Source organism: Taudactylus pleione, unplaced genomic scaffold (assembly GCF_031769625.1).
Source record: "Taudactylus pleione unplaced genomic scaffold, aTauple2 ptg000055l, whole genome shotgun sequence".
Classification (NCBI taxonomy): domain Eukaryota; kingdom Metazoa; phylum Chordata; class Amphibia; order Anura; family Myobatrachidae; genus Taudactylus; species Taudactylus pleione.
In genome coordinates, this window is record NW_028284457.1 from 13,921,483 (window position 1) to 13,944,351 (window position 22,869).

The 22,869-nt window shown below is 45.7% G+C and overlaps 1 protein-coding gene across 3 annotated transcripts in view; it reads left to right on the top strand.

Moving 5' to 3' along the window:
* The window catches only part of ABCG2 (ATP binding cassette subfamily G member 2 (JR blood group)), a 220,922-nt gene that overhangs the window by 80,077 nt on the left and 117,976 nt on the right, over window positions 1–22,869 (top strand). For all 3 annotated transcript variants that reach the window (XM_088464448.1, XM_088464450.1, XM_088464449.1), the window contains one exon: window positions 20,746–20,859. In XM_088464448.1, the coding sequence (XP_088320574.1) occupies window positions 20,809–20,859 (51 nt within the window). In that variant the 5' untranslated portion in view covers window positions 20,746–20,808. The remainder of the gene's footprint in view (window positions 1–20,745; window positions 20,860–22,869) is intronic.

The following is a 22,869-nucleotide window of genomic DNA, read 5'->3' on the forward strand; positions in this document are numbered from 1 at the left end:
TCTAAAACGCCATTGAGATGCTCAGGCACGCCTGCGTTTGCACTTCCACTCCCACATATTTAATGGTCAGCCCCTGTTACCACCTACAAACTGCTTCCCCTGTCACTCACTCTGCTGGGCTGTCTATGCGCAGCGAACGAATGCATTGTGAACATTCGCTAAGGTATGTGCACGCTCACTGCGATGCATGCGCACAATGCATACACACTGCATACCATCGGCAGCAGCGAGAGTTTGCATCTTAGCGAGCGGGTCTGAATGAGCTCCTCAGGCCCTTAGTGCAGAAGACGATAGGAAAGGTTGATTATTATTTTGATGCATGCTCCATTAGTGTGTAGATAAACATTGCGCATGTGCAGTTAATAAAAAAAAAAAAAGAAAGCTACAAAAGCCAACACCTGCGCAGTAGAGCAAGAGACGCCAGAGACCAGGTAAGTATATCGCTGCTGCAGCATCTGGATTTTGGATTGATTGCATTAAAATATTGTGTCTCCAGATTCGGTCCAAAAATTGTGATGCACCAGGCATGAATTTCGATCCTTTGAAAAAATCTGAGATCGATGCCTAGCTCTACTACAGGCTACAGGCACTCTGCAAGCTAAATGCAGGTAGTGTGGTACAGCAACAGAGCTGCCCCCAGGAACTTGCACCCTGGGCGACAGCAGCACTCGCACACCCCTATTTACTGCCCTGGTGTATAGAGGTGTGTTGCTTTGGATTCTTAAAATAATCCGCTGTGATTTGCACAGAAATCTACAATGGCCAAATCTTCAATGCTTGTGTAACATGATGTTTCAAATGTTAATAACACACCTATAAATCAAGACTGCAACAAACTACTTGATAGAGTTCATAGGTTCAAACACCTGCATTATAAATGTCATTGCGTAAGATTACTCACATAAGAGATGGTTTGTTCGAATGTTGTAGCTTCCTTTAGACCAGGGGTTCCCAACCACAGTCCTCAAGGCACACTAACAGTCCAGGTTTTAAGTATAGCTGTAATTGAGCACAGGTGACTTAATTAGTACCTCAGTTATTTTGATTTAACCATCTGTGCTTTAGAATGGATATCACTAAAACCAGGACTGTTAGGGCTCTATTTATTAACATTATTTTTACTAAAATAAAGTGAAAAAGGGTGTTTTCACACCCTTTTTACATTATTTTAGTAGCACCTATAGTTATTACAGGGCAATTGGAGGCTGACCTGTGTCCATTTGAATCAATCTGTTAAATATCCTGTAACAGATGCACCCGCACTGGGAACCAATGAAACCACGCCAAACTTTTTTATTGCATTACTTATCCCTGTAAGGGTATATATTAGGGGTGAGCGGGTTCGGATTTCCTGACTCGGATCTGAAATCGAGGCAAAACGTCATCATCCCGCCTTCCGAGTCTCGCGGGTTTTGGAACCTATATAAGGTACCCGCGTCGGCGCCATTTTCTCACTCGGCTGTGGACAGTGAAGAGGGAGGGTGGGAGTTAGGGCTGGCTGGGCTGTGTAGTGTAGTGTAGTGTAGTGCTGCTGTTGTCCACTACTTCAAAGTCCATAGGGGCTGGCTGTGTTGTGCTGTGCTGCTGTTGTTAATAGGGGCTGTGTCCACTACTTCAAAGTCCATAGGGGCTGGCTGGACTGTGTTGTGCAGTCAGTTCTCCATAGGGGCTGTGTCCACTCCAAAGTCCTGTGCAGTGTCCCAGTCCTAAAGGGGTGCTGTAGTGTTGTCCAGGGGGTGCTCTGTCCATCAGGGGTGCTCCCCCCAAGTGCTAAAAAAATAAAATATTTTCTGTGTTTGTGAATTGTGTGCGCAGTAGCCGCACGTGCATCAACAAAGTAGTGCAAAGCGTGCGCCTGTGTCATAAGTAAAGGGCCGGCTGGCTTGACCGTTAAAGGGTGCTGTAACCCCCAAAGTACACTCCAAACCAAAAAAAAAAATATTTTCTGTGTTTGTGAATTGTGTGCGCAGTAGCCGCACGTGCATCAACAAAGTAGTGCCAAACGTGCGCCTGTGTCATAAGTAAAGGGCCGGCTGGCTTGACCGTTAAAGGGTGCTGTAACCCCCAAAGTACACTCCAAACCAAAAAAAAAATTATTTTCTGTGTTTGTGACTTGTGTGCGCAGTAGCCGCACGTGCATCAACAAAGTAGTGCCAAGCGTGCGCCTGTGTCATAAGTAAAGGGCCAGCTGGCTTGACCGTTAAAGGTGCTGTAACCCCCAAAGTACACTCCAAACCAAAAAAAAATTATTTTCTGTGTTTGTGAATTGTGTGCGCAGTAGCCGCACGTGCATCAACAAAGTAGTGCCAAGCGTGCGCCTGTGTCATAAGTAAAGGGCCGGCTGGCTTGACCGTTAAAGGGTGCTGTAACCCCCAAAGTACACTCCAAAGCAAAAAAAAATATTTTCTGTGTTTGTGACTTGTGTGCACTGTGGCTGCACGTGCATCAACAAAGGAGCAGCGCCAAGCCTGCGCCTGTGTCCCATATGTAAAGAGCCGGCTGGCTCATTTCTTAAAGGGTGGTGTAACCCACAAAGTGCACTACTCTCCAGCAAAAATAAAAAAATATTTTCTGTGTTTGTGTGCGCTTTAGCCGCACGTATATATCAATATAACATAAATGGAGGACCAAACTTTCTCCGATAAAAATAAAATAGGGAAAGATCAAGAACCACTTCCTCCTAGTGCTATTGCTTCTGGGAGTTGTTCATCATCCCAGAGAGGAAGTAGGAACATCACTACTTTTACTAAACAATTGACCCTCCAACAGTCCATAGCAATGAGGATGAAGTACGACAGCAGTCATCCTGAAGCAAAACGTATAACTGAGGCCTTGACTGCTATGTTGGTGTTAGACGTGCGTCCGGTATCCGCCATTAGTGCAGTGGGATTTAGACAATTGATGGAGGTAGTGTGTCCCCGGTTCCAAATCCCGTCTAGATTCCACCTGCATCCTCAAAGCAGCAGCGACAAGCGTGCGTCTGTCTGTTAAAGGGTGGTGTAACCCTCAAAGTGCTCCAAAAAATAAAAAACAATTTTTTTAATGTGTTTGTGACTTGTGTGCGATGTAGCCGCACGTGCATCAACATAGTAGCAGCGCCAAGCGTGCGCCTGTGTCATAAGTCAAGGGCTGGTTTGGACATCTGGTCTGGACTGAAGGACGTGCCAACAATTTCTGACAAGTCTACTGTCACTGCATATGATACTGTCCTCAAAGCAGCAGCGACAAGCTTGCGTCTGTCTGTTAAAGAGTGGTGACACCCTCAAAGTGTGCTACACAAACAATTAAAATATTGTTCTTTTTTTTTCTGTCTTTGTGAATTGTGTGGGCTGTAGCCGCACTTGCATCCTCACAGCAGCAGCGACAAGCGTGCGTCTGTCTGTTAAAGGGTGGTGACACCCTCAAAGTGTGCTACACAAACAAAAATATTCTTCTTCTTTTTTCTGTCTTTGTGAATTGTGTGGGCTGTAGCCACACTTGCATCCTCAAAGCAGCAGCGACAAGCGTGCATCTGTCTGTTAAAGGATTACATCGGTGACAGCATCCAAGTAGGCATGTCAGACAGTCCGTACCTGTACTGGCAGGAAAAAGAAGCAATTTGGAGGTCCCTGTACAAACTGGCTCTATTTTACCTGAGTTGCCCCCCCTCCAGTGTGTACTCCGAAAGAGTGTTTAGTGCAGCCGGGAACCTTGTCAGCGAAAGGCGTAGGAGGTTGCTTCCACAAAATGTGGAGAAGATGATGTTCATAAAATGAATTATCAACTCTTCCAGGGAGACCAGCCTCCAGAACGTACAGAGGGACCTGTGGTTCCAGCGGGGACGAATTAATACTCTGTGAGGATGAGGATGTACACACTGAAGAGGGTGAGGAATCGGTGGATGAGGAGGATGAGGATGACATCTTGCCTCCGTAGAGCCAGTTTGTGCAGGGACAGATTAATTGCCAGCTTGTTTTGTGGGGGCCCAAACGAACCAATAATTTCAGCCACAGTTGTGTGGCAGACCCTGGCGCTGAAATGATTGGTTTGTTAAAGTGTGCATGTCCTGTTTATACAACATAAGGGTGGGTGGGAGGGCCCAAGGACAATTCCATCTTGCACCTCTTTTTTTTCTTTGAATTATGTACTGTTTGGGGCCTAGTTTTTCAAACTGCCATCCTGTCTGCCACTGCAGTTTCACGCCTAGATGGGTCACGTGTTTGTGCCGCCCACTCGTGTCGCTTAGCATAGTCATCCAGCTACCTCGGTGCAACCTTTTGGACATAAAAACACTATTGTGAGGTGTGAGGTGTTCAGAATAGACTGGAAATGAGTGGAAATTAAGGTTATTGAGGTTAATAATAGCATAGGAGCAGAAAAACCTACAAATTCTGTGATTTTAGCTGTTTTTATGCTTTTTTTCAAAAAAATACAGATCCAAAACACAAAACCCAGAACCCAAAACACGGAAGGGTGGTTTTGGCAAAACCTATCCAGATCCAAAACACGAAGAAAGATCCAGATCCAAAACCAAAACACAAAACACGAAAAGTGGCCGGTGCACACCCCTAGTATATATATGTGTGTTCTGACCCCAATCTGGAGTCTTCATGCTGATGCTGTTGATGGAGGTTTCTTATGGATACCGGTAACTGGTCCCAGTGCGCGTGCGTATGTATAACTGTACCTTGGGTCTGTATAATTTCTTTGCGCTAAATTGTGTTTAGATCACAGCGTGTAACCTACTGTTTTTATGTTGAATAATATACCTTTTGCTTTGGAAACACATTTTCAAGGTCTGAAGGCATTTATGACTGCGTACGCAAATAGCGTAAATTTTAGAAGGTATAGGCAGGTTTTAGAAGGTATAGGCAGGAGCGTATAGAGACTTAAATTCAGTATCCTTACTCGCTTTATGTGCGGGGCAGCCTGCAGAGAGGCAGGCAGAGAAAGATGCTCCCTGGCCACTCTGATTGTGAATTACACACAATCAGAATGGCCATGCAGCATTCTCTACCCTCCCAGTCTGCAGCCACAGAGCCAGATTAAGGGGGGCACATCCCCCCCGGCCCCCCTCTCTGAGGAGCCCCCCCATACTTTAATAACAGCTGCAGTGCAGAGCAGGAACTGCACTACTAACTGGAGAAGAGAAGAGGAAGATGTAGTGAGTAATCTACACTTTACATGTTTTTTTTATGTTTAAACATTGATGTGGTTGAAAGTACCAATAAATCTAAAGGTGTTATTTTATTGATCGTTTACATTTTTTACCCGTGAATAGGTGGGGAGGGGCCTCAGTGCATTGCTTTGCCCTGGGCCTACAATGCTGTTAAGATGTCCCTGCCTAATTGAGATTGTGTGGGAGCTACCATAATCTACAGAGACAGATCTGATGTCTCTGTAGTTAATAGATATTCAACACCTGTTCTCTGTTGGCAGTGATTGGGTACCTTACTATTAGCAGATTTAGGAATCAGGATCCGGTCCCTGATCGCTCAGAATATAGCCACAGTTCTCTGCACCCAATCTCCGCCAACTCTACTACTTGAACGGGTATACCAGCAGCACCTGAGCAATCTATCTAATTCAGTGCCGGAACTAGAGAGTGGCGGGCCCAGGTGCAAGAATATTCTTTGGGCCCCCCTATGCAGTGCCCCCAGTAGTGGCCCCCCTATGCAGTGCCCCCAGTAGTAGTCCCCCCTATACAGTGTCCCCAGTAGTAGTCCTCCCCCTATGCATTGCCCCAGTAGTAGTTCCCCCCTCCCCATGTAGCACCCCCAGTAGTAGTGCCCCTTATTCATTGTCCCTAGTAGTAATCCCCCCTATGCATTGCCCCCAGTAGTTGTCCCCACTATGCATTGCCCCCCGTAGTAGTCCCCCCTATGCATTGCCCCCAGTAGTAGTTCCCCCTATACGGTGCCCCCAGTAGCACCCCCCATATGCTGTGCCAGTTCCCATGTCCACACACACACACTTACACAAAACACAACTTATCTGAATCCCCGCTCCTGCCATGACCGCCGCTAGCAGCTCCTCCTGGCCCGCTCTTCTGCACTATGGGAGAGACGACATGACGTCTCTCCCATCACCCGCTGCAGGGGGTGCCGGAAGGCGGAGCTCATGAGTGAGCTCCAGCTGGCTCCCTCCGTGGACGCAGCAGCCACCGAGAGTCTGTCTGAGTCTCATTGCTATAACAAATTTTGTTACTGTGTAGTGCTGACCGCTCTCACTGCAGTCTGCACTAAACTTGTGGGGCCCTGGGGACACTGGCGGCAGGTGCAGCGGCATCTATGGGCCTCTGCACCACATTGGGCCCGGGTGCAAGCCACCGGATGCACCGCTGCTAGTTCCGCCACTGATCTGATTATACAAACTTGGCAACACCTAACAGAACTGTTATCTACATTAGATCTGTTGATGCCCTAGGACAATTACTTTTGAAATCAAGTACAGTACAATTACCTATTGAACAAGGTGTGATCCTGAAACTCACATCCCAGGCCACGTTCAGTGTATGCTATACTGAACTAATACAAGATTTATGCTCCACATACTTTTGTCTGTTGTTTTTGTGTATTTCCCTCCCCAACTCCCATAGTGATCACCTCAGCAGTTCATAACCTACACTCCTATACACCCTGCTAACACCTGTTCAATCTCACACACCATTATACCAGACACAAGCCTAACATATACATTAATCATTACACACCAATGAAAGGACGCAATGCTATTTTTAATTTTTATTCCACATTTATTACATTTCGGAATCACCCACTTAACCTCCCTAATCTATTCCATCCCTCTACACAGTTTGCGCAAAACTTACATGTGTTCCATTTCTATATTCAAACAACCCCCTGACCCCCATCCAGCATTGCTGTCTTATTGGCTCATATAGCCTGCAATGTAGCTGGACCAAATATACAATATGTGTCACCAGTGTCTGACTGGGGCCTGAAGGGCCCACCGGGGAATTGCAATAGTAGGGGCCCGCTGAAGTGGCGTAACCATCTGTCAAAGTGGGTGTACCCAGTGAACAGAGGACTGGCAATAATGTGTGTAAATTGATCAAGGAGAAGTTAACTAGCGATATACCTCCAAAAATACAATGAAAGGGTTGTCCTGATTAATAAATAGACCCCGCAGAGTGACATTAATAATAAAATACTGTGTTAATAGATATGCCAATCCAGCTTTTAACTGTATGAGTATGATATACTGGGACTAAGTATTAATCCCATTTTTAATACGTATTATTTTAGGATTATTATTTTTAGTTTAAATGTGTTTAACCATGGAGTTGATGAGGGCTATATTCCATAAGAGACTTTTTTTCAAGCAATTACAGGAATTAACAGAAACAACAAAGTGCAAATACACAGGGCAAAAAAAAATCCACAAAAATGTAGGCGCAGACACCATGATAGATGGCACAAGAAAACCCGGTAGACTAAACCCCTGCAAAGACAGCATGTAGACTCCTCCACAAGCCACTATTATGCCATCAGACACCTGAGGGTCATTCTATGGTAACTCATGTTACAGAGTCACATGGCAAACAATCAGCAACTCTAGTATACAGTCTTCCAAAGCATGACCCGTCTCACTTTCTCAGCAAACAAAACCAACCTCACACAAACTCCATTAGCTGTTGACAGTCATGCACACACTCGCCACATCACCCTGCAACGTGAGTTACCATGGAATGAGCCCTATGCATACAACTATTATGCCATCACACTTCTCCGCCTATCACTATCATGCCATCACACTTCTCCGCCTACCACTATCATGCCATCAGACTTCTACAACTATCATGCCATCAGACTTCTACAACTATTATGCCATCACACTTCTCCACCTACAACTATTATCCCATCGGACTTCTTCGTGTACAACTATCATGATATCACACTTCTCCGCCTACAACTATTATGCCATCGGACTTCTTCGTGTACAACGATCATGATATCACACTTCTCTGCCTACAACTATTATGCCGTCAGACTTCTCCACCTTTCACTATTATGCCATCAGACTCCTCCACATTCAGTAACACAGATTAGAATAAAGATGAATATTTTCACACACATTCTTAACTGTTATGCTGGGTACAAACTAGGCGATTTGTTGTCCAATCCGGACAGTGTGTACCTGCTATGTCACTGACTATGCGCCCTCCCGCGCATTGTCAGTGACATTGCCCGTCGTACCTGCCTGCAGGTCCGACAGGTGATATCGTCAGCGGGGGCCATGCTGCCGAATGCAGTATGGCCCCTAACATCACGCAACCGCTGCCAGCATTGGCAAGTGTGTATTCAGTTGCCGATACTGGCACCCCTGCCGGGTCCCGCCACAAACGACATTGCGCTAGGTACACATCATTTAGTGTGTACCCAGCTTTACAGTATTGCCCTAGCAGGAAAATTTCTATTCTGTCCAGGCTACCCAAACCAGGGGCAGTCGTGTCCATGTCTGTGGCTTGTGCCACAGTTGTTTCTGGTACTATAAAGCCCTTCCCTGGTGGACATACATGTGCAAGGACTGAGATGCCCACTTTCAGCATACATAAACACTAAAATACCGCTTGTTGTGTCTTTAGATGCACCATTGAGGCACCATCGAAACTTGCACCAGAGCCATGGCAGATGCTGATTATCCTTCTTAATTTAGCCTACTATGTGACCGGTTCTGTCTCAATGAATGCAACCACTATCAGCGGCACGCCTGCAACACTATCATAATAGACTAACTCTACATGCTTCTATTTAGCCACCTCATCTTACCTCCCATTCATCGCCCAGGAATGCCAGACACATTTCTGCTACTGTGCGGTTAAATTCATACTGTGTCTCTGCACAAGAAAAATCAGGACACATTTGTGGTGCGGCTCAGATGCATGTGCAAAAGAAATTAATTTCTCCACTACATCTGATATTGCCACTATATCCAACTCTGAAATCCGAACCCCCCCGATCCGAGGCCGATCCGAGTCAGGCTCGACTTTTCCCGCCTGACTCGGATCTGAAATCGAGGCAAAACGTCATCATCCCGCCTTCCGGATCTCGCGGGTTTTGGATCCTATATAAGGTACCCGCGTCGGCGCCATTTTCTCACTCGGCTGTGGACAGTGAAGAGGGAGGGTGGGAGTTAGGGCTGGCTGGGCTGTGTAGTGTAGTGTAGTGTAGTGCAGAGTAGTGTTGTGCTGTGCTGCGCTGTGCTGCTGTTGTCCATAGGGGCTGTGTCCACTACTTCAAAGTCCATAGGGGCTGGCTGTGTTGTGCTGTGCTGCTGTTGTCCATTGGGGCTGTGTCCACTACTTCAAAGCCCCTTCCATAGGGGCTGGCTGGACTGTGTTGTGCAGTCAGTTGTCCATAGGGGCTGTGTCCACTCCAAAGTCGTGTGCAGTGTCCCAGTCCTAAAGGGGTGCTGTAGTGTTGTCCAGGGTGTGCTCTGTCCGTCAGGGGTGCTCCCCCCAAGTGCTAAAAAGTTTTTTTTTTCTGTGTCTGTGAATTGTGTGCGCAGTAGCCGCACGTGCATCAACATAGTAGTGCCAAGCGTGCGCCTGTGTCATAAGTAAAGGGCCGGCTGGCTTGACCGTAAAAGGCTGCTGTAACCCCCAAAGTACACTCCAAACCAAATAAAAAAATATTTTCTGTGTTTGTGAATTGTGTGCACTGTGGCTGCATGTGCATCAACAAAGGAGCAGCGCCAAGCGTGCGCCTGTGTCCCATAAGTAAAGAGCCAGCTGGCTCATTTCTTAAAGGGTGGTGTAACCCACAAAGTGCACTACTCTCCAGCAAAAATAAAAAAATATTTTCTGTGTTTGTGTGCGCCTTAGCCGCACGTATATATCAATATAACATAAATGGAGGACCAAACTTTCTCCGATAAAAATAAAATAGGGAAAGATCAAGAACCACTTCCTCCTAGTGCTGTTGCTGCTGCTGGGAGTTGTTCATCATCCCAGAGAGGAAGTAGGGACACCACTACTTTTACTAAACAATTAACCCTCCAACAGTCCCTAGCGATGAGGATGAAGTACGACAGCAGTCATCCTGAAGCAAAACGTATAACTGAGGCCTTGACTGCTATGTTGCTGTTAGACGTGCGTCCGGTATCCGCCATTAGTGCAGTGGGATTTAGACAATTGATGGAGGTAGTGTGTCCCCGGTTCCAAATCCCGTCTAGATTCCACCTGCATCCTCAAAGCAGCAGGGACAAGCGTGCGTCTGTCTGTTAAAGGGTGGTTTAACCCTCAAAGTGCTCCAAAAAATAAAAAACTATTTTTTTAATGTGTTTGTGACTTGTGTGCGATGTAGCCGCACGTGCATCAACACAGTAGCAGCGCCAAGCGTGCGCCTGTGTCATAAGTCAAGGGCCGGTTTGGACATCTGGTCCGGACTGAAGGACGTGCCAACAATTTCTGACAAGTCTACTGTCACTGCATATGATACTGTCCTCAAAGCAGCAGCGACAAGCGTGCGTCTGTCTGTTAAAGGGTGGTGTAACCCTCAAAGTGCGCTCCACAAACAATAAAAATATTCTTTTTTTTTTCTGTCTTTGTGAAATGTGTGGGCTGTAGCCGCACCTGCATCCTTAAAGCAGCAGCGACAAGCGTGCATCTGTCTGTTAAAGGGTGGTGTAACCCTCAAAGTGCGCTCCACAAACAATAAAAATATTCTTTTTTTTTTCTGTCTTTGTGAAATGTGTGGGCTGTAGCTGCACCTGCATCCTTAAAGCAGCAGAGACAAGCGTGCGTCTGTCTGTTAAAGGATTACATCGGTGACAGCATCCAAGTAGGCATGTCAGACAGTCCGTACCTGTACTGGCAGGAAAAAGAAGCAATTTGGAGGTCCCTGTACAAACTGGCTCTATTTTACCTGAGTTGCCCCCCCTCCAGTGTGTACTCTGAAAGAGTGTTTAGTGCAGCCGGGAACCTTGTCAGCGAAAGGCGTAGGAGGTTGCTTCCACAAAATGTGGAGAAGATGATGTTCATAAAATGAATTATCAACTCTTCCAGGGAGACCAGCCTCCAGAACGTACAGAGGGACCTGTGGTTGTGGATTCCAGCGGGGACGAATTAATACTCTGTGAGGATGAGGATGTACACAACACTGAAGAGGGTGAGGAATCTGTGGATGAGGAGGATGAGGACGACATCTTGCCTCCGTAGAGCCAGTTTGTGCAGGGACAGATTAATTGCCAGCTTGTTTTGTGGGGGGCCCAAACGAACCAATAATTTCAGCCACAGTCGTATGGCAGACCCTGGCGCTGAAATGTTTGGTTTGTTAAAGTGTGCATGTCCTGTTTATACAACATAAGGGTGGGTGGGAGGGCCCAAGGACAATTCCATCTTGCACCTCTTTTTTTTCTTTGAATTATGTACTGTTTGGGGCCTAGTTTTTCAAACTGCCATCCTGTCTGCCACTGCAGTGTCACTCATAGATGGACCAAGTGTTTGTGCCGCCCACTCGTATCTCTTAGCATAGTCATCCAGCTACCTCGGTGCAACCTTTTGGATATAAAAACACTATTGTGAGGTGTGAGGTGTTCAGAATAGACTGGAAATGAGTGGAAATTAAGGTTATTGAGGTTAATAATAGCATAGGAGCAGAAAAACCCACAAATTCTGTGATTTTAGCTGTTTTTATGCTTTTTTTTAAAAAAATACAGATCCAAAACACAAAACCCAGAACCCAAAACACGGAAGGGTGATTTTGGCAAAACCAATCCAGATCCAAAACACGAAGAAAGATCCAGATCCAAAACCAAAACACAAAACACGAAAAGTGGCCGGTGCACACCCCTAATATATATATATATATATATATATATATATATATATAATTAGGGATGTGCGCCGGACCATTTTTGCCGGATTTGGATTTGGTTCTAATTCGTCGTCCGGCTTTGGATTTGGATTTGGATTTGCCAAACTGCAGTGACTGGCTTTGGATTTGGATTTGGATTTGGATTTTTTTACAAAAATTGACAAAAAAAGCTAAAATCACATAAATTGGTCTTTTTTTTCATCCTAGAGTATTATTAACCTCAATAACATTAATTTCCAGTCAATTTAGACCATATCACAGCTTATAATATTGTTTTCAACATTATTGGCCAAAGGTTGCAGTGAGCTGACTGGTTACTAAGCGACAAAGCAGCGGCACAACGACACAGACACCACAGTATAAAGCACATTATGACACATTGACACACAGCAGTGGCAGAAATGAAAAGTAGTGCACCCACCCAGTGGGGTACGGCCAGCAGAGTCACAGTACTTGTTTACAAAGTGGGCTACGGCCCTAGGAGTCACAGTGCACAATCTTATTAGCATTACACCGCACATAGGGCCTGATTCACATTACACCATAAAGTAGTGTCTCTTATTTATGTTACGACACACAGTAGTGCCCCTTTTACACAATGCCCACAGTAGTGACCCTTTTACACAATGCCCACAGTAGCGGTGTCCCTTACACAATGTCCCCCAGCAGTGGTGCCCCCTATGCAGTCCCCTTAGTAGTACGGTCCACTATGCAGTGCCCCCAGTTGAATGCTCCCCAGTAGTATGCCCCCCATTAGCAGGCCCCCCCAGTAGTATGTCCCCCATTAGCAGGCCCCCCCAGTAGTATGCCCCCCATTAGCATGCCACCCAGTAGTATGCCCCCCAGTAGTATGGCTCCCCCAGTAGTAGGCTGCCCCAGTAGCAGGCCCCCCCAGTAGTAGGCTGCTCCAGTAGTAGCCCCCCCTGTAGTATGGGCCCCCCCTGTAGTATGGCCCCCCCTGTAGTAGGCCCCCCCAGTAGTATGGCCCCCCCCAGTAGCAGGCCCCTCAGTAGTATGGCCCTCCCAGTAGCAGACCCCCCCCAGTAGTATAGCCCCCCCCAGTAGCAGGCCCCTCTGTAGTATGGCCCCCCCAGTAGTATAGCCCTGCCCAGTAGCAGACCCCCCCCAGTAGTGCAGACCCCCCCAGTAGTATAGCCCCCCCCCAGTAGCAGGCCCCTCTGTAGTATGGCCCCCCAATAGTGCAGATCCCCCCCAGTAGTATGGCCCCCCCAGTAGCAGACCCCCCCCCAGTAGTATAGCCCCCCCCAGTAGCAGGCCCCTCTGTAGTATGGCCCCCCCAGTAGTATTGCCTCCCCCAGTAGCAGACCCCCCCCCAGTAGTGCAGACCCCCCCCAGTAGTATAGCCCCCCCAGTAGCAGGCCCCTCTGTAGTATGGCCCCCCCAGTAGTATAGCCCCCCCCAGTAGCAGACCCCCCCAGTAGTGCAGACCCCCCCCCCCAGTAGCGCCCTCGGACCTTTGACAAGTAAAAAAAAAACAAAAAAAAACTTACCTGTATCCCCGCTCCCGCGCCGTCCGCTCTGTCACACGCTGAGGAGGGAGCCGGAAGACGGAGCTCATGTGTGAGCTCCAGCCGGCTCCCTCCGTGCAGCAGCCAATGAGAGTCTGTGTGACTCTCATTGGCTGCTGTAACAAACACACAGCTGCCGCTGGCGGCTGTGTGTCTGTGTCTGTGTAGGGCAGAGCGCTATCACTGCACTCTGCCCTACACGCGAGGAGACCTGATGTCGGATTCTCTAGTGAGAATCCGACATCAGGCGGCCGCCGTTCGGCCCCGAACGGGGATCCGAGTCAGGCGGTGAACACCCGAACAGGGTTCGGGTGGACTCGGATCCCCAATGTTCGGAGCGGTTCGGATTCCACAGAATCCGAACCGCTCATCTCTATATATAATATGATATTTAAAATAGAGACGGGGCGCTCCATAGTGCAATGAACGGTTTTATTCAAACAAAAAGGTATCACTAAAACAACGCAATGTTATAGTTCTGCTTGTACCTTTACAATATCATGTGGTAACCAGCCCACACTGTTATTTTTAAACTACTCCACCAGGCAAATACTGACCACCGTCCAAGGATCATGCCGGGCTCACACACCCACCGTATCATTCACCTTGATAAAGGGGTGAAACAACCCAGAAATGTTGCTGCTATCCCATATTATGGATTAAATAGATTTTACTTGCTTTAAAGAGACTTATTTAGGGTGCGGGGATGGGACGTTAGGTTTAGGCACTAGCAGGGGAGGTTAGGTGCAGACACCGGGGAGTGTTAGGGTAGGGAGAGGGGGAGGTTTAGGATACCTACCGACAGGTGTCTGTATCCTAACCCTGTTGGGATGCTGGCGTCAGGATTTTGACCGCCGTGATCCAGAGCACCGGCATCCCGTACCATCTTACTACTTTGTCGGTCTGTTATTACCCAGTCTTGTTATATTACTGTTTGGTCATAAATATAAAGCACAATGGGATAAGCTATCATTATAAATAAATTATATGCAAATTAAATATTCTCCAAATAGCAATTTATGGGGGAGAGGGGAATCATGTACTGAAATGATCTCCAATAGACAAAGCAAACAAAGGGATCAATGTGTCAGAGGTACTTATAATACTTCTTTATAATGCTTCTTTATATGTATTCTTAGGCAGTCTGCAATTTCTCCTGTAGTACCTTTGTTTTAGCTTAATAACACTGGACCTGATTCAGACCCGCTCGCGAGCGAAGGACGCTCGCAAGCGGGTCGATGGTACCCGAATGTCGTGCGCATGCGCGAGACCCGGCGAGTGACGAGGAATTCGTCACTCGGGGTCTCGCACCAAAGGGGGCATGCTGTCGATGGTGAGTGACAGCACGCCCCCTTTGGTGGGCGTGCCGAGGGTGTGGCTGCCAGACAGAGGCGTTCCCATGGGAACGCCGACCGTCTGAGTCCGGCCCCACTGACATCACTAGTGATGTCAGTGGGAGTAATTTTGGCTCTGATAGAGCCAAAATCACTCCAGGGCTTGCGGTCACCGAGACCCTACCGCAGGGTCTCGTCTCAAGCCTGATGGTCAAGACCATCACGGCCATCATCATGGACGCTCGCATAGCTGTGGGTGGTAACCCACAGCTATGCGAGCATCCAAGAGGCCACTCCATTTTTAGGGAGGAGGGCCCTGATTCAGAGCGAGCGCTCTGGTCAGAGCGTTCGGCTCTGAATCAGGCCCACTGTCCCAATAGCTGCCTATGGCAGCTAAGCATACTGCCAACTGGTTAAGGGCGGGATGCACTAAGCATCGCATATGCACTATTATGTATGGAATCAGTGCTAAACTGATGTGATACAGGGGGACAAGAGGTGGTCAGAGTTACACATTTGCGCAACAGCTTTTTGGCAACTTATTTTGATAAATTGCAGCGCAAACTCTTCCTGCATTGCTGTGATAAGTGGTGCAGGATGTGGGCTTGTTAATACATTGCCCCCCATGAGTCCTAGACACAACCCCCTGCTATATCTAGCATAATGCAAAGAAATAGATAAGTAAAAGAACATTACAAATCTCCCTAATAAATCAAGATAAAATGTATAATTGAAAATTGTAAAGAAGACTTTAGCCTAGTATATAGATCTGACAGAGCTGTGTCACATTGTTTTTTTTTTTTTTTTTTTAATCCATTGTAGTTTGCATGGAAATTTGGTGTAACATTGGTGTAATGTAGCCTAGTGTTACATGATGCTACATATATATATATATATATATATATATATATATATATACATGCGTATAAAAGAATGTTTGAAATGTCACAAGAGTTCACAAAGCTCCACCCAATTGATAATTATATATACACGTGTTACTTGTTTTGTAACTGTGACTTTTGCAGCCTGCATGCAACCTGTTACACAGTGATCTTGTCACTTGTCTTTGTTCCTCATTTGCACGCAACAGAAGTTTTACAAGATTGAATTAATGCTGAGAAACCCTGGGCTATACTTTCAGTTACATTACACAAGAGGGGAGTGATTCAGTGCCTGCTGCCGTGCAGGTGTACTTCTGTTTCTTACCTTGCGTCGCACCCTCTCACCGTATGTTGAACAGACGGTCCTGGAATTCCCAAACAGAACACGGACACTATGACTTAGGAGGAAGGAGATGATGCGAGAACCGTCCTTCGTCACGTCGACTGACACTCCCTACCGGACCGAGGGATAGATTTGGATTTTAAGTGAAGATCATCACTGGCACTTTTGGCCTCAGATCTAGAATTTTCACCTATAGGTACTCGCGCACCAGGTGAAGACCCGACCTTGCACCGGGATGCAAGACCCACTTTTCGCCCTGAAGGAAGGTAGACAGAAAAAAACAGACAGTGAGAGACAGTTCGTACAGATATTGCTCACCGTGCTCACTCTTGCTCTTTGTCCGCTCACTCGCCTACAGGTCCCTGTAAGGAGATACATGACACAGCTGTGCAGGGCCTAAACCTGTGTCACGATACTACACATACTACAACAACATCGCCCTCAACCTACAGTGTGTGTAGTGTGGCATGCATAACAAATAACCACTAAACTTTTGCCCTGCACGGAACAATCACAGACGGTAATTTACACAAGAGTAAAACACGGTGCTGTCCCTTTAAATGCTTGTTTCCTGCCTAACTAGAGCTGGCCAGCTCCTCTTCTTGGTGACTGGGGAAACACTACCTTTTTGGTGGGAGTCTGACAGCTCTCTACAGGGTTCTTGGAGGGTGAGCGTTGTACAACTGCTCACACCTCTATGCACTTACACAGGGGCTACCTACCTGCTATACCAGTGGTCTGGGCCTACTGCCCAGAACCACTTTCAATGGACTGGTGGCTCAGGCTTTGTGCCTGCCTACTGCGGGGCACAGGAGGGACTTGGGCCTACTGCCCAAAGTCCCCTTTTATGTTGCTGGCTCAGGCCTATGGGCCTGCCTAATGGTGGGGCTCAGTTTGTGGCCTGTGCCTTATGCCCAGGGCCACCATTTACAGGGCTCAGGCCTATGGGCCTGCCTACCTGAGGGGCTCAGATAGTGGCCTGGGCCTAATACCCAGGCCACCTTATGGTTTGTGTGGCTCGGGCAGGCTGCCTATCTACTTTATCCATTAGTGACCTGGGTCTAGTACCCAGGTTAATTGCACCTAACTGGGGCAATTGAATCCTATAGGGCCTAAAGCCCGATACTGCCTCCAGGCTTTGTGCCCGCCTATATGGCCACAGGCTTAATGCCTGGATGTGCCCCATGGGCCTAGTGCCCGACAACCCTGGTGGTCTAGGGAGGGGGTATATGGTAGGCCTCACTGAGGGCCCAACTGCTGCATTTCCACCCCCAAAGTCCTCTCAGGTTCTCAGCCACATTCTTCTGCCGCTGGCCCGTCTTGGCCAGCGGCGCCTCTTATTCTCTTCTGTAAGCCGGCGCCGCCTGTCTTCTTCCTTGACAGCGGCGTCTTCTGGCTTCTTCTGCGGCCGCTGGAACTCTTGCCGTGCCTTCTTCGGGAGGTCTTCACTCCTCACTCTCCGTCGCCAGACTGAAGTTTCCAACTCAGCGGCGTCTAATTCAAGACACCGCGAGTGGGCAGGGCTATGATGCGGCAAGCCGCGATTGGCTCATCGCGTCTGCCTCCTGTTGGCTGCTGGCCAGAGCCAAACACCCACCATGGCAGACGCTGTACCAAGGCTGCCGGGTGATGGGCTACAGTAAGCCCGCACCCGGAGCCAAGTTCTGCCCGCTGCGCCGGCGATTGACCGGCGCTTGGAACAGATACTCTGTCCCAGTGCCGGCTACTCACCGCCTGTGCTTCCCCGGCGCTGGGAGCAGAAATAGCATCCCAGCGCCAGACGCTGATGTGTCCCGCAGGGGACACATTTCCTCTTGTTGTGCCGATGCTGGGATCAGCCACTTGATCCCAGCTTGGCTTTCCACACATTCCTTTTACATTTCTCAGCTGACATTCACTGCTTCTTGGATAATTATAAAGTGACTTTGACAGTTCATGCCTGAATTTCTTCTGACTCGCTACTTAATGGTTACCAAATTTTAGTTTGCAGTGCACTCTATGGTACTTAGGGGTCTATTTACTAAGCCTTGGATGGAGATTAAGTCCCAAACAATCTGTGCCTAACTGCCCTGTCACAGACTGTGTTCGAAAAATGTCAGTTAGGAGCTGATTGGCTGGGACTTTATCTTCTCACACCTTATCTCCATCCAAGGATGAGTAAATAGACCCCTTAATCAATTTTTGTTGTACAATAAAAACTAGCAATATATTACGTTTTTTTTATCTTATATTCTTTTTATTGTATGCTACTAATGTGTATCTTTCTACTTCAACGAGTTTCACTGACTCAAACCATACTGACTAGATATTGAGTAAGTGACTTATGTAACATGGAAAAAAAAAAAATTGACCCCTACTAATCTACTTTGTCTGCCTATGTTTGTCAGATGTTTTGTTTAGTATTTTGGGGAGTTTGATTTTTCATTTAATGATAATATTTTTATATATAGGTCTTAACAAAAGCTATATGTTTTGTCTAATGAGTTCCTGAAAATTTTATAATACATGAATTTCCAACACACCTGTTAGAAGACTATGCCATAGATTTATAACTGTGTTTGTGGAAAAAGGGATGTAGTCAGCATCCCAGCTGTTGGGATGCTTGGGGTCAGAATCCCAACCCCTGAATCCTGACCGCTGACATCCCGATGGTAAGTATTAGTGTAAATATATATATATATATATATATATATATATATATATATATAAAATATATTTTACATACTGTACCACCAGTAAAAGCTATTAGGGGTGCCGGTCAACACAGGATTATATATATATATATATATATAATATTATAAAAAACCCACCCTACCCCCAGGCCCTCTAGACATACAGTACCACTCAGCCCTGGGATATACTCCCACCGCCAGTCCCCCACCCTCTCCCTCCTTCGGCCCAAGGCATGTCCACTGCTCACACTATTTTTTTCTTGTGTAGGCCAATGTGTTTTAATTTTTTTTCATTCAGGGTCCATGTGTTTTTCTTTCCTATGTGGGCCAATGTGTTTTATTAATTTCTGTAGGGGCCAATGTGTTGTTTTTCTTCCAGTGGGGACCAATGTTTTTTATTTTTTTCCTTGCTGGCCAATTTGTTTTTCTTTTTCTTTAGGAGCCAATGTGTTTTATTTTTCATGTGGTGGCCAATGTGTTTTATTTTTCCTGTGGTGGCTATAGTGTTTTATTTTTTCCTATGGGGGGTAATGTTTGTTTTTTTCTGCGGGAGCCAATGTGTGTTTTTTTCCTTTGGGAACCAATGTGTTTTATTTTTTTTTCTTGTGCATTGTTTTATATCTGCACATGTGCCTGAGTTACACCACGTTGGTTCCCGATGGTGTTCCTACAGAGTTGCAGTACGAGTTCAGACGCATGCACCAAAAAGTGTACTAGAAATGTGTTGGGTGGTTACAGAGGTTTGGCTATAAAGACACTGAATTGCTCATATTGGCCTAGCAGAGGCCTGGTGAAAGTTCTAATGGTGCAACCGATGGTGACATCAAAAGACGCACAAAGCATGTTTGCAGGGTCTGTAGAAATTTGGAAAACACGGATGTACACCAGAAAAGGCCATTCAAGCGGCATTAGCCTAAAGACGCAATTGCAGCAAAAGACGCAAGGACAGCTGCAACTGTGTCCAACTCAGAATCTGGCCCTATGAGGAGGGATCCCGCCCCCTCGACAGACCTCACCCCCTCAACAGACCCTGCCCCCATTAGGGCTGCTTCTATAAATTTCCCGGGCTGGTTTTCCATCCCAATCCGCCCCTATCTGGCCGTGTATGGGCAACCCACCGCCTGCCCGTACACTAGCCGCAGGAACCGCCGACAATGACATCACAACTGGGTGGACAAATTTAAATCTGGCCAGACATATCGAGTGGCCGATTTGTAAGTGTGTATAGCCAAATCACCCGCTTGGCAAGCGCGACGATTGGTCGGCCACTGGGTCTCTCCAGTGTGTACCCAGCATTAGTTTAGTGCAGTGGTTCTTAAACTCTGTCCTCAGGACCCCACACAGGTCACATTTTCAAAGTCACCCAGCAGGTGCACAGGTGTACTCATTACTCACTGACACATTTAGAAAGATAATGGTAATTATTTCACTTGTGATTTTGTGAGGAGACCTGGAAAACATGCATTGTTTGGGGTCCTGAGGACTGAGTTTGAGAACCTGTGGTTTAGTGAAAGACTGGAACACCGTGATCCACCAATTCAGATGGCTGCAGTGCAGGGTCACTGGTCAACAAGCGGAAGTGGTCAGTGCAGCAGGTAGGTGACTTTGGCATCAGTTTATGGTTCTGCACATTAGCTTTGATGCCAGGTTATGGCTCTGCACAGTATCCTCCCACTGTCCCTGAAGCTGTGCCCCTCCACAAACTCTGCACTAACCCGTATTTAAAACAACCATTAGCGTAATAATTTTAAAAGTTTAAATGGTCTGAAGGGGCTCTGTGTCTGACTGGGACGTCGCTTTTCTCATTAGCAGTCCTATGTCACTACAGGAACTTCAGAATCACATACTTTATTATTCTGACAATAACCAGTTTACAATTGTGAAATTACAATAATTGAGTATTTTAAACTTATTGCAGATTGCAGCTTATTTCTTAATGCACAGTATTACATGATTAGTTCCTGTTGTTATTACATTAAATAAAATAAACCACTCTGCCAGAGTGAACTTTTTAAGGAAACTTAAAGCACTATCCACTAACAATAGAAGACGCTATACAGATTATATCCTCCAATTTGTCTAATGTTTCTTGGTATTTTAGACAGTGTAATTATGTGAAGCTTTTTGTATTTCTGTCTTTTGAGTATTAAGCTTTATTTTGTCTCTCTAGTTACACTAAGCAGAACCGGCACATTATATTACAAAGGAAAGGAGGAAACTGATTCTGAAAATCATGTTTGACCCAGATGTGAGGTACGAACCATGCAGTACCACAGACCCAACGGTGAGTGTATCCTAATATACTGTGCTGTACAGACAGCAGGGACTACTGTATCAATATAATTTTTGTACGGCTTATAGAACACACATTGTTTCTTTAAATTGCATAAGAATATATTCAATAATCAGATGGCTATATATACACAAGAGAAAAGTATATAGTCTATACATTCACACACAATAATACTGAATAAATAAACAATGTAAACACATGGTTATCAATTTAATTGACTAAACTAGTCAAACAAATTTTTAATAGAACAGAAAGTAAAGACATGCTGTTTGTGTGTGTGTATGCATATACAGTATAACTTATATAAATCTATATTTTTTAGTCTTGACGCAAATACATTGAAATGTTGATTTCTCAAAGCAGCTAGGTATTTCATTCCCTGATTGCCGCCATCTACCTTTATGATGTGCATGTGTGTGTGTAGTATATATAATATGCATGAATACAAGTATGGTGTCCCCAGGTACCCGCTGTTATTACTGTTTCTCTGTTTCACAATGCCTTATCTAAAATGGATATGGCTCTGCTTTTCCGTTCCCTGCTCCCTGCAGTTACTGAGGTAGAATATTTGTCAAGAGGGATTTAGGACCACTCCTCTTTGATTTTGACCTTGAATCTTAACTTTCCTAGGTGCGTCTCCTTTTGGATGCTTAACCCTTTCTTTGTTGATGCAGATGGGGGTGATCTCCCAACTCTTTGTGGCAGTCTCCCAGTCTCCTCTTCTACCCCTCTGGTCTTGAACACCTTTAAGGCGTTTTTGAGAGGCTCTTTGATTTCTCAGGTTGCACAGCTCAAGGTGGGAGGAGGAGTTGAAGCATAAAGGTTGTGCCCTTGAAGCTGTGTATATTATGAGTGGGCTTTCGATGGACAGGGTTGAGTGGCTCATTGTTCATAAGCAATGGACAAACTTTCTGTTTGATAAGTAAAAACGCCTTTTTCTCTTCACAGCCCATGAATATTATATTCAGGCAGATTTATAGCTTAACAGAAAATAAAAATACAAAAAATCGAATATGGCGCCAATAGTGTAATAAGTGAGAAAAAAAGGAAAAGTGTCTGCAGCTCTCTCAAACAGGGGATTACTCAGTCCCCGTATACATATAAGATAAAAAACAATCGAAAGTAAGAGAGCGCTAACACAAAATTAAAATTGTAAAGTAAGATTTATTAGTATCTATCTTGTATGAATTCGTAGTACTTCAACACAGATGTATAACAATATTCTTAATCCATATCAATATTGCCATCAGAAATATGATAATAAAAAATTATACAACTACATTAAACTCTGTTAAGAGATAAAAACACATTGAAAAATACTGTATTAAAAAACACAGACTTATATTGCACTTTAGTTCAATTGAGACTCTGTTTCACAATGGTTTGTCACATTAAGTTTCCTGGTAACACTTAAAACTTAAAAGAAAAACAAATATTAAGTGTCAATTTATCTAGACACTCCCAGATTTTTCTTGCTGTGATTTAAACAGCACAACTCTCCACAGTATAAGATGGTTTCTGTGAACTGTTTTAATAGTTCCTTCAGGAAAATGTACCTTTATCTTGTGCAAAAGAATTAAGTTCTTATCATTCAGTTGTTCACATGTAAATAAATTCATGCATAATTAGAAAAATTTCATGGCCAAGAAAAAAATATGTATATAATAAATGTTACCACATCCTCCGGATCTAGCAGGGCTAGTTAATAATGCTATTTTCCAGCTCTATCTCCCTTTTGGATTTTGGATTATATGTGGAGGGAGAACTTGGTGCGCTGTGATTATATATATGTCTCTTCTCAATCCGTATGAAGTGTCAGCATGACTGAATCCAATCCGCTGACACTTCATGAAGGCGGAGAAACGCGTTCTTATACTACAAATCATCACAAATTGAGACCTGTTTGCTTCAATCTCATCCTCCAAGAATCCCATCCTTCCCTCCCACTCTCCGGCACTGGGAGTTCATAGACCCAAGAGGCAGCTGCTGACAAAAGAGCGC